The 11457-nt window shown below is 39.9% G+C and overlaps 2 protein-coding genes across 2 annotated transcripts; both read right to left on the bottom strand.

Moving 5' to 3' along the window:
- Positions 1-58: 58 nt before the first annotated feature.
- Positions 59-2921, bottom strand: LOC145697561 (uncharacterized). Its single transcript, XM_081774782.1, has 11 exons — positions 2894-2921; positions 2402-2803; positions 2129-2347; positions 1866-2081; positions 1578-1820; positions 1291-1536; positions 1079-1241; positions 834-1038; positions 545-791; positions 202-503; positions 59-158 (listed from the first exon to the last, which is right to left on the bottom strand). The coding sequence occupies exons 1-11, from the start codon at positions 2919-2921 to the stop codon at positions 147-149; spliced, it is 2283 nt and encodes a 760-aa protein (XP_081630908.1). The 3' UTR covers positions 59-146.
- Positions 2922-3874: 953 nt separating this feature from the next.
- On the bottom strand, positions 3875-5053 carry LOC145699578 (regulator of G-protein signaling 21-like). The gene is made up of 3 exons (XM_081776854.1): positions 4923-5053; positions 4274-4571; positions 3875-4223 (listed from the first exon to the last, which is right to left on the bottom strand). The coding sequence occupies exons 1-3, from the start codon at positions 4996-4998 to the stop codon at positions 3995-3997; spliced, it is 603 nt and encodes a 200-aa protein (XP_081632980.1). The 5' UTR covers positions 4999-5053; the 3' UTR covers positions 3875-3994.
- Positions 5054-11457: the final 6404 nt, after the last annotated feature.

Genomic DNA, 11457 nt, shown 5'->3' on the forward strand with positions numbered 1-11457 from the left:
TCTTTCAAATTCGATGCACAGCTGATTTTGCTGGTCTTGAAATTGAGGAAAAAATTTTTGGACGAAAAATACATTTATTTTATTAAACTTTTGATTTTGAACTTTTTCATTTACTCTCGTTTCTAACAGTGTCGGCTTATTTCAGCTCATTTCAGCGGCTAAAAATCAAAATTGACATTTTTCAAAGATACTATGATTTACCGTTGTTTCAGCAGCTTGAACAAAGTCAAACTCTTCTCTTGCATCGGAGTTTGCTCGTCTTGATTTTTCGACGGCTCCTAAAGATGGGCCTACCGACGGTTTTCGTTGCTTTTGACTTTGTGAACCGAAGTTGGTGGGGAAAACAACCCCGGCGGAGTCTTTTTGGATTCTAGATTTGCCTCTGTCGGCGGAGGAGTCAGATGAGCTTGAGGAGCTTGAAGAACTTGAAGAACTGGATGAACTTGAAGAAACGGAAGATTTTCGGGAAAGAGAGTCCGGTATATTCGCGATGTTTTGCCCCTCTGAAAATTCCTTGCTGGTTTTAAGCTGTGTCCACCCTTACCTTCATAATCGACTTCGCCATTTTCCTTCTCGCATCGGAAATATTCAGGATGTTTGTAAAGGAAATAGACGAGCGCGGCGGACAAAAAGATCGCCAAAAGCATAAAAATGATCCACCAGGGAAACTTGGGTTTGTAAAAAAACTGGCAGAATTCGAAATAATTTTCGAGCAGATCGTCGTGAATAAAGTCGTACTCAGAACCATTGTATTTTTGCGCGTCGATTTCATCCGCAAAGTCGTAGCAAATCTAAACAAATCAGCGATTTAATGCTCAAAAAAGTGGACTCACGATGTAGTGGCCTGGCTCTTCGGGCATCGGATCCATGACGACTTCGAATTCTCCAGTCTTTTCATCTTCCGACTCGATTTTGACGTCGTCAGAAATCTCCACGAGCTCTTTTCTTTCCTCGTCGTAAAAAAACGCCACCATAAAATCGATAAGTTGAGACGTTCGTCTTCGAGCACGTCCGGATCGCCAGTTGTCTAGCAGAGGCCTGAAAATTGATTAAATTGAGAGTAAGGAGAAAAACTTGCATTTTGGTGAAAGTGGCTTTGATTGGAAATTCTCCCTCTTCTTCTTCAATTTGCGCCTGTTGTCGAATGTTTCCGCCTGGCGGCGCATAATTATAAATTCGTCCGGTGTTTCCGTACGGATCGAGGACTTCCAGAATTGCAACAGTGTAAAGCAATTGATACTCTTAACAAAATCATTGCGTAAGATCTTCCAAAATATCCCTTTTCCTCACCTTTTGAAACTTGCCGACTGATGTAGTGCTTGTGCCCTTCTTTCGTCGCTCTTCCTTGTTCGCAATTATCGAGCAGGTATTCGTACATACGTTCGTTTTCCTCGACTCCTTTCTTTCCTGATTCTGGCGGGGAGTTCTTGCAGCTGAAGACTTTTGTCATCAAATCCGCTTTGATCGGTTCGAAGGAGGCTTCAACGTTGACGAACATCCCATGATGCTCACTGGTAATCGTCGGTTCGGAAATTTCTAAAAAAAAATTTTCATGAATTTTGTTCTCTTAGACTTACTGGCTTTGACGAAGTCAAATTCTTGCACGATCCAATTTCCTTCATTCCTCCCATTTCTGGCTTTGCACCTGACTCGGATAAACCCTTTAGGCGGATCAAGTGGTTCCTCCATCACAATATTTTCGCTATCGTTGTCGAATCCGTCCGAATCGCATGTCATTTTGGGAAGATCGTAGCTGATGTCAAGCACCGCAGCTTTAATCGACTCGCCATTGACGAGGATTTCAACGGTTTTCACCGGATCTAGAATTTGTTCAACCGTTTTCATCCCCCTATTTCAGCTCTTACGTAATACTCGGACGAGCTCATCTCCTTTTGGCCACCTGGAAATCTCGACAAATTCCTCCAATTCGCCATCAATCGCTTCTTTGTAGTGCGCCTCACAGATAAAGTATGTTCGATCAAAACTACTGGTCAGCCCGCTTCCATCTTCAGCGTCAAAAGCAAGTGGTAAAGTCGTTGTCTGCATTTTTCGCTTGTCTTTTTTGTCGATGCTCAAAAAATCTAAAAAAACAATCATCAAACTTATTTTTTCGAGCAAAAAATATCACCTGTCGTTTTGCCGCAAAAATTGCTGTCGCCAAATTCGGAATCGCTAACTTTGCAAGCGCCGAATTGATTACTGTCGCTGATGTTTCGGCCAAACTCATCGAAAGCTTTCCAGACGAGAACCGCTGGATCTGGCCCCGCCACTTTCGACTCGCATTCCGCGATGTTGTATTTTATATTTTCCTTGTACTGCTTTTTCCCCCGTTCGCCAAGTCTTTTGTCTAAATAAAAAATGATTTTTTGCAAATTAAAAAATTCTATTCGCTTGAACTTACGTCTGACTATCGGGCTTAAATTGTCCCTATCGAGCAAAAAATTCACCAGCAGTTTGTAGTTCGTCTCGATTATTTCCTCATCGTCTCTCATTACTACTCTGCATCTGTAAAAAGCAATGTCTTCCGGCGAAAATCCATCTTCTTTGAGCTCTTTTTTATTGATTTTCAATTCTCCTTTGAATCCAATTTTGAAGCCAAGAATGTTCTCAGATATTTCTGCATCCCGACTTCCCCCGACTTCTCCAAGTTTGATTCCTTCCGCCTCTTGATCTTCTAGCTTGATTCTTCGCCAGCTAATTCGACTGACATCTCCGAGGGATCGAAGATTTCCGCAAGGGATAGTGGCGCTGGAGTCATAGTTGTTGACCCAAAATTCCGTCGCCTGAATCTTACTCGCGAAAGCTAAAAAAATCTTTTATTTTTCAACGGCCATAAAAATAGTTTTGGAAGTCGTAAATTCCTTTTGACTCATTTTCGCTTTCAAAAAATTACCAAAATTCGCTAACGCCAGCAGTCTCATAATTGACCCTCCTCTATGTCTTCACCGATTTTCGTTTCTATCCTCTGGTTTTGCGGGAAAACAAAAGATTATTTCTCCGGCTCGTTTATTATAAAAGCGAGAACCGCTCTTTCTGACAAACCTGAAAGACGAGAGCGCCTCATAACATTTTTACGGGTACATACCATTTATCTGCTGAATTATGAACGAATTGAGAAATGAGAACTCAAGTTGCCAAAAATTGAAAGGTGCACTTTTGAATTTCATAAAAATTAGTTAATTACCTTCGTCATAAGCCTCCTTTTTAAATAAATTTTATTCAGTAAAATAAATTGGTTCTGCTCCTACCGGACCAGCAGGGCCGGTCCTTGTTATCTTCCCTCACAAAATGAAGCACAGAAAGGAATCGAAATGATTTTTTATTTAAATTAATCACCATCAAAAATGCGAAAAACAAGCTCCGCGGCGGCTATCAAATCCGCAAATAATAAAATTGAAAATGAGAAAAAAAAATTTACAGTTTTCGAAACTGAGTTTTGTCTTGATTTCGTTCAAGTGGCACTTTCGATCATCAAAAATGGCGTCGAGACGGGTAGTTAAACTTTTTCGCACTAAAAATGATAAAAACCGTAGCGCTTAAAAACCACAAATAGACAAGGAAATCAACAAAATATGAAAAAACCTAATCAAGATCCTCATTATTGATGATGAAAATTTTTTAAGAGCAAAAGTCCTTGAAAAGCCCGAATCATCGAAAAAATCTGAAGGTCGTATCAGTTCTTCCGGCCCTCGACACCCTACTTCTGCTTGCAACCACAGTGACATTTGGCCAAGTGTGAGAATTATTTGAACATTACGTCAAAAATACATCTGAAAATTTTCCTATCCAAGGTCGCCATGGAATGATTTTCAAAATACAAGAAAACAAAGAAAATAAGTTTATTTAATATATTTTAGATAAAGTAATGTACAGGCTAAGCAGCGAACGAGTTTGATTGAAATTTTTTCTATCAAAAAAAAATTTAAAAAAGCAAGATAAAAAGAAAATTCTAGAATTGGAAATTTAAATAGCTGAACCGGCTCTATTTTTTACTTTACAAGTGATGGGCATCGTACCATCTTCTGAATCTTCTGTAGCTGTCGCGTTTGATCAATAAGAAAATGCTGTATTTGGCGTCGTCAAAGATATTGGCGGCGGCGTGCCCCGAGGCGAGCGAATCGCGAATCTGGCTGATTAGGTTTGACTCGATGTTGACCTCGTCCGGAGCGCCGGGGGCGAGAAAACGATTGAAGATTGACAGCGCTTTTGATAGATCTTCTTTTCTGAAAAAATTGGTAAGGAGATTGACTTTCGAAAACAATTGATTTCTTACCGATATCTATCAACAGCAACCCAAAACTCAAGATTTTCGGCCGAATGTTCTTTGGTCAAAAACGCCTTGAAAATTTGCCGGCAATTTTCGTCGTGAAGGAGGAGAGTAAGATTCCTGATCTTGGAGGCCTCTTCTACAGAGGGACTTTTTGGCAGTTGAGAGGATGAGCTTGAAGAGTTCACCAGCTGGTAGCAGTTCGGATGCGAAGCGGAAAAGTCGCGCACGAGGTTGACGCAGCTGGTGCGGCGCCGGGGTTTCGGACGGACGCCGATTTTTTCCAAGAGGAAGGTCTTTTTTCCTAAAATAAATAATTATCACATGGAAGCGAAAAAAACAAGCTAACTCCTTTTTTCTGACTACTTTTCCTACTTTTTTGATGAAATTCAAAATCTCTGAAATTTTGTTGGGCAAAGAGAAAATCAAACATTTTTATTTTTCTTAAAAAAATCTCTTTTTTGAAAAAAAATTTTTTTTGAGTCGAGAATTTTTTAACTTGAACTTTTCGGAAAAAACCATCTTTTTTGAAGTCAAGGGCCAAAAAATAGAGCAGATAAGCTAGCTAACCTTTCATACACTCTTGAACATGTCTACACATCTTTTTTTACTTTCAGATAGATCTGGCCTTGTGACCTGTTTTAAATTTACTTACTTTCAATCATTAACGAATATCTTCTCAATTTGCTGCTTCTCGGCGTCTCTACGCTGCTCTGGTTTGGATTTATCATAATTTTTTTCTGTTTTCTCAAAAGTCTTTCCTTCCTATAAATAATTTTGTGGATCAATAAGAACTGTGGATATATGGGGATTTGAAGAATTTTCTATTTTTATCCTGCCCGGCGCCAAACTTGACGGCGCTGCCGAGTCACAAGATCCAGAATCGGCAATTTGACCCGCGCCCTGTTGAACAAGAAGAAAAGAACACTGTATCAAACTGGATCAGATTTACTGTATGTACTGTTCAGAATTGATGAAAAGATGGGTGAATAGAAAGCATGTGCTTCTATAAAATTGAATTATTTTTTGAAGTGATTTTCATGTATCTCTATTGGATTTTTCTTAGAATAAAATTCTTCATTTTGCCATTTTAAGAAACCATAAAATTGAGTCAAATTACTCATTTTTATAATTTAAATAAAATAGTAGCTCCGACAATAAAATCAAAGGATTTGTTTTAGAATAACATTATTCATTTTGTCATTTTAAGAAACCACAAAATTGAGACTTATAACTTATTTTTATAATTTAAATAAAATTGTATCTCCGCCAATAAAATTAGAGATTTGTAATGATTTACAGAGGCAATTCAGTAAAAGCATTCACCTGATAATTAATATTTAAGTACAAAATAATACTGAAAAACGGTATTTTATGACGTCGGAATGAATTTCTTTTTTTTTTCCAAGAATCTTTTTGAACCCAAAACAGCCCATGTTTCCTCCCTCCTTCTCAGCGGATTAGTACTCCCCTTTTATAACCCTTCAGAAGTCCGGATGTATCGAGTTTTCGAAGACTCTCGGAAACGCGTCGTGTTTATATAACGTCTTCTGACCTTTTTATCCACCGCAATGTCGGAAGTCGCCAATTTACTTACCACCAAAAATTTCTTTCGAGAAAAACTTTCAATTTTGAATTTTTCAATGTTTCTTTTTTCCGCTGCTTGAAAAAGCAAGTCTTTCAGACTGGAAAAACAGCAAACAGCAAACAAGCAATGAGTGTCAGTTTCAGGTCAAAAGGTTTGATGCCATATCACGTGACATGTCAATAAGCCTGTAGTTCTTAGAAAAGTGAAACAAGCGACAACAAATCAGAAGAGAGATCAGAGGAGGCCGACGGTAGAAATGGGGCAATTTTGGCACGCATCGATATTTATCATTTTCGGGGAAAGGCGTTTTAGGGATCAAAAGATGTCTTGATTACCATCTGAAAGAATGGATATTTGTTTTTGCCAGCAAAAATGAGGTTTCTTTTTGACCAAAAAAAAGCAATTAGGTCCCGCTGAAACTCGCCCGAAGCCAATTCTGATCTGGTTCGAATCCAAGTGCAGAAGTCACGTGTCACCTTATATCATCATTAACGCTAGTCCCTGAGTCCTTTCCATTGATCTCAATCAACTTGCTAGCGATCAATAACCTTCAATATATTCTGATGACGACAATTTTGCTCATCCGTCTCAAGTCGGTCAAATTGACATTCTATGACGATGCTTATTTTCAATAACGCGATGGTAACAGAAGGCGGTCTCGCTTCCCATTAATAATATTCTCGGATGTCCAAATTCTCAATCAAATGAAAAAAACTAAGAATCGAAAAGCCGCTTGCCGCTTCGAGCGAAAAAAAGCCGCGCTTCGTGCGGCTAAAATATAATTTAGCTCGAAGCCGCAAGCGGCTTCTCGACTTTTGAGGAAGGAAATCGCTCGTGACTTCTGGTCCAGGATCAGATATGTTTGGTTAACCACTTGGTCACGTGACTAGTCGTTTCCGGTGTAATTTGCTAATCGGATATCGAGAACAAGCGGACACACTTGCTGCATCTGTTTGGATTACAAGGTTGCAGCTTTCTTTCCTGCAAGTGCTTTTCTTCAGTCAAGCCTAGTCGAACACGCGTGCTGCTTCTTTTTCATGCTTTGTTGGGTTCAGCTGATTTGAGTATTTTTCTCGAGAAAAAATCGGAAGTTAAATTTTCGGAGGTCGTAAATTTCATGATTGTTTATCATCCGATTCTGGCGAGAAAGTTCATCCCTTCATTTTCAAGCAGCTTCCGCCGAAATAAATCGGACATGCCAAATTTAACCCCTTTGCACAAATCGCGCAATTGTATATTTCGCCGCCTAAATAATCCATTTTCGTGAATGCCGCTAAAAATGCAAATGTCTTCCTCCTTCCCTGACCCAAAGAACACAGCGGGAAAAGGTCAAAATTTCAAATGGGGGTCAGGCATTGCTTTTTTGAATTCTTTCTTTTGGAGAAATCGAAAATAAAGATGGAATTTCACCTCTTCCGTCAAAAAAAATCCGATCGGTCTTCAAAATTTGTTGTCATCTGACTTGAGACAAAAAATATCCATTTTAAGGCCACTTTTGAAATTCGATGTCATCCAAAAATCGGCCTTAAAAATTCTTCATACTGTAACTTTAAACCATGCGATGATCAGCATGGTTTTCTAGCGCCGACCAGCAGCGGCGCTCCGAGTCGAAAGAAATAAAATCGAGAGTTTTCATGAATACGGGCAGATCTCAACGAGTCTCTTTTTCTGATAAAACATCAGGATAAAAAGAAATGAAGGTAAAAATCAGAGATAATTTTTATGCGACATAAATAAAAATTTATTTAGCTCATTATTGCATCCATTGCATCTGCCTCTGCATACTCGACCTCATACGCTAGTGCCGACTACGTCGATAATGATTTTCCAGCGGATGCAACGTGCGGCGGAATAATCACCGGGTCACAGCTACTCCTCCCTCCTCAGGATGAAAATGGTTTCTACTACAAAAACATGAACTGCGTCTGGAAAATCCAATTCCCAGAATCGGTCACCAGCTTCCACATCTTTCCCAATAAGTTCGCCGTCGAGAAGTGCGATGAATGCCTTTGTGACGCGGTCATCCTCGACGATGGCGCTGGAAACCAATCGAGCTACTGCGGCTGGGCATCGCGACGAAGGCGAGAGGCTGAGACCGCTCTCGGTCTGGAATCTCGCACCTCCCCTCCTAACCACAGTAAAAGTGGCATGCCTGCGCAGACTATCAACGGAAACACCGGATCTATCAGCTTTGTCTCCGATGACTCATACGCTATGAGGGGTTTCGAAATCTGCATTTACGCTGATGGAGATGATATGGCCACGGTCTGCATCCCACCTGCACCAGCGGCTCCAGCTACTCTTTCTCCAGCCGAAGCTTGGGGCCAGATCGAAGCCGCTGCTGCTGCTTTGGGCACCGTCGTCAACGACTTCTACGCCGCTCTCCCTGGCCTAGGTGCCAACTCGGTCCTTGCATCCAAGAAGCTTGCTCGATTCAACGATTTCTTCGCCAAGATGCAAAAGCTCAACTCCTTCTCTTCCGCCGATGCCTGCAACTTCCCTGCTGGCTCGAACGATCACTCAACTTTCGTCTCACCTATCGACTCTGCCGACGGTTGCGTGGAATTGCAAGGCCTTTTCGCCTCTCTCGCGTCCTTCACCGACTCCTACGTCTGCATGCCCGACGCCGAATACAATCCAATCAAATTGACCAGACTCATACAGCGGCAGCATAACCAGATCGTCACCCGAAAGCTCAAGCAGATGAACTGCGGAAACTAAGCGCCAAGAAAAATGACGAATCGTTGTCAACAAATTCAAATTTAACTTTCTGATTTTTCTCTGTTTTTCATCAGAAAATACCTTCTTTGAATAAATCGCATCTGATTCGGAAAATGTTGTTTTTGTTATGAAAAAACTCATGTTATAAAAATTTTTTTAGTGTAAACTTTTATCGAGCAGTCAATGGAATATTTTCTCCTGAGTTTTGGCTTTCTTCCTATAATACAAAACCACAAACAAAGCAGCTTTTTGACAACACCACGCAGTTGTCGAAATGATTCCAACAATAATCAACCTATCCATATATAAGAATTAAGAGAAATGACTATTTGTTTCTTTTTCTTTACCCCTAACCCAAGCTATATTTTCGCCGAGCCCGAATAAGCTTTCTTTTTTTGCATCTATCCTTGTGTAGTCTATAGCCTGAATTGGCTTGGCGAAGAATTTTTATGCAGAATTAGCAATAATTGATTTTATTCAAAGAAGAAATATTTTGGAAAGGTGCAAAAATATAATTTTGCGGTCCATTCGAAAGTCTTTATTGATGAATATTTTCCCCCGATTCTTCGGATTCTTTTCCGTCTTTTTCTTTGTTGTCCGCAAGATCAGAGACGTAGCAATCCCTGCAACATTTAAGTAGAAAAGCAACAATCAAGGTTGGCAAAACAAAGAAAACATTTTCATATACGAAGAAAAAGTGGCCTTAAAAGGGCCGGCCTTAAAATGGGTCATCATTGTAATTATCTCGCAGGTGTATTTTGGTAAATGTAACACTCGCGCGAAATGGCGGGATAAGGCTGGCTACTCTTTGTTTTCTTTGGGTTTACATCGAAAGCGGGCTCAAAAGTGCTGTCTGGTCGTGTTTCATTTAAAAATTGTAACTAAGTGGAATATTTAGCTTGAAACAACCATCTAACGACATCTTTATCTGATTCATGGCATAAAACTTATTTATGGACGTCAACAATTTTGCCGAAAAAAGAAACAAAAAAAAAATATATTCAGAGGTGGTGAAAATTATTAACTTCTCAATACACGTGGTCCAATCATTGGACCACGGCGACTTTGACCCCCTGTAATTCCAATTCTAGTAATCTTTTTGACCTGAATTTTGTAATGTGAGTTGACAGGACGGAAACGAACCACTGTGAGAAATTTCGAATGAAAACTCAAAAGTGGTGGCGTTTTGCGCCAGATTTCTCTTTCACTCTTTGGTGGAAAATCAGAGCTGATTTTTCGATTTGCAATTAAAAATTTTTATAAAAGAAGGTTCAAGCTTTCTAGCAATGAATTTACGAGCTTTTTTACTTGACGGAAACGTCAATTAGAGCCAAAAGTCCTGAGCGCTATTTTTCACACTCTGAATTTGGCGCGCCGCGCGGGGCTGGATAATGCATTGTGGTCCAATAATTGGACCCCGTGTTTTGAGCGCTTAGTCGCGCGCCCGTGTAATGAGAAGTTAAGGATTTTTTTGTTTTTATGCTTTTTCGCAAGAATCATCTTTCATTTCGAGCGAAGAAAGTAAATATCAAATACATGTATTGGGACTTGATTCTTGACGATTTTTAAGATTTATGGCGCTATTTGGGAATCGCCTGGTAAATCGATGGTTTTTACGAATTTCGCGGCACCTGTGGTAAACTATCGGTAGGCTTATTTCCAACTATCGTTTTCACCAATCATTTCAGCAAGAAAATGAGCCGTAGATCTATGATTTATGAGCAGATTTAACTTCGCTAATTCCAGGCAAAAAAGGACACCGTAAGATAAGATATCTGTGTCAGAATCTCCCCTTTCCAGCAATTTATCAAGAGAATGATTAATTTCCGAAAGTAGCGGAACCGCGACGAATTTTTCCATCTCATTGAGGCACGGACCGACGTCTTGAAGTTCGATCTTTTAATAGCTCCACCGCTAAAAATAGGAAATCGGGGATAATTTTATTCTGACTGAATTGGGCGTATTTACTGTATTTTGAGAAGGTTATTATTGAGCCACTCAGCCCCGAAGATCCGAAAATACTGCTCTTGATTCAGAATCGTTTCCTTCGAAATAGATGACTTTAAATTTGATGGGAATAAAAATGTAGCGCAAGAAATGTGGAAAATTGCAGCCCACTTATATTTTTCTCAAATTTTGCCAATGAGAAACTGCAATTAAAATTCTTCTGGAACTTCCGAGTACAATTTTTCGCATGGGAAAGCTTTGATTTATTGAAGCGTGATGATGAAGAGCTCAAATAATGCTTTTTTTCTACAGGAAAATATGTTAATGGCCTTGATAAAAGTCAACTTTTACTGAGATTATTCTTTATTTCGCTTGCTCATTATAAAAGGCAGTAGGAATCATAGCTCTTGATTTCAAGGGTAGGACTGAATTTCAGTACTTTAAGTAGAAGTTTCGAATAAGGGTATCCTCAGCGGCGCTAATATCTCTATTCGAAGCCATAGCTTTGAATTCGCCAACCAGAACGTAGTCGGTATAGTAATCGTCAAAATGATAATATTCGCCGTCGCGACGAATAAAAACATCCGTCCATCGCGGATTATTTACATAAAGTCTTTGCATTAGTAAGAAAGTGAACCATTCGCCTGGAACGCACTCCCATGGATATGATCCACCATAATCTCCATTTGTGCCTCTGCTGAATGTGACAGTGATTTTGATCCTTTTGAGGTTGATCGCGAAGCATTGCCCTCTCCAGATTCATTCGTGATTTGCACGAGGTTGATAAAGTCGTCTGAATCTGCATGGGCGCAGCGCATATCAACAGATATGTCGTATTCAATTGTTTCCGCGGTAAGGTTGGCGAGTTGAAGGTTTTTGACGGGATTAATCGTGCAAGAATCAAAGAAAGTCACGCAGTTGTCTTTACCATCGC

This window comes from Oikopleura dioica, chromosome 2 (genome assembly GCF_907165135.1).
Source record: "Oikopleura dioica chromosome 2, OKI2018_I68_1.0, whole genome shotgun sequence".
Classification (NCBI taxonomy): Eukaryota; Metazoa; Chordata; class Appendicularia; order Copelata; family Oikopleuridae; genus Oikopleura; species Oikopleura dioica.

What these genes read in the sequence shown, in the direction of transcription:
- LOC145699578 (XM_081776854.1), bottom strand. Translation starts at nt 4,998, where the DNA reads ATGATAAATCCAAACCAGAGCAGCGTAGAGACGCCGAGAAGCAGCAAA. An exon ending in ATATTCGTTAATGATTGAAA is followed by an intron (nt 4,572 to 4,922) that starts GTAAGTAAATTT and finishes TATTTATTTTAG; the next exon opens with GAAAAAAGACCTTCCTCTTG. An exon ending in GTTGCTGTTGATAGATATCG is followed by an intron (nt 4,224 to 4,273) that starts GTAAGAAATCAA and finishes CAATTTTTTCAG; the next exon opens with AAAAGAAGATCTATCAAAAG.
- LOC145697561 (XM_081774782.1), bottom strand. Translation starts at nt 2,921, where the DNA reads ATGAGACTGCTGGCGTTAGCGAATTTTG. An exon ending in AAGAGCCAGGCCACTACATC is followed by an intron (nt 792 to 833) that starts GTGAGTCCACTT and finishes TGATTTGTTTAG; the next exon opens with ATTTGCTACGACTTTGCGGA. An exon ending in TGGCGAAGTCGATTATGAAG is followed by an intron (nt 504 to 544) that starts GTAAGGGTGGAC and finishes AGGAATTTTCAG; the next exon opens with AGGGGCAAAACATCGCGAAT.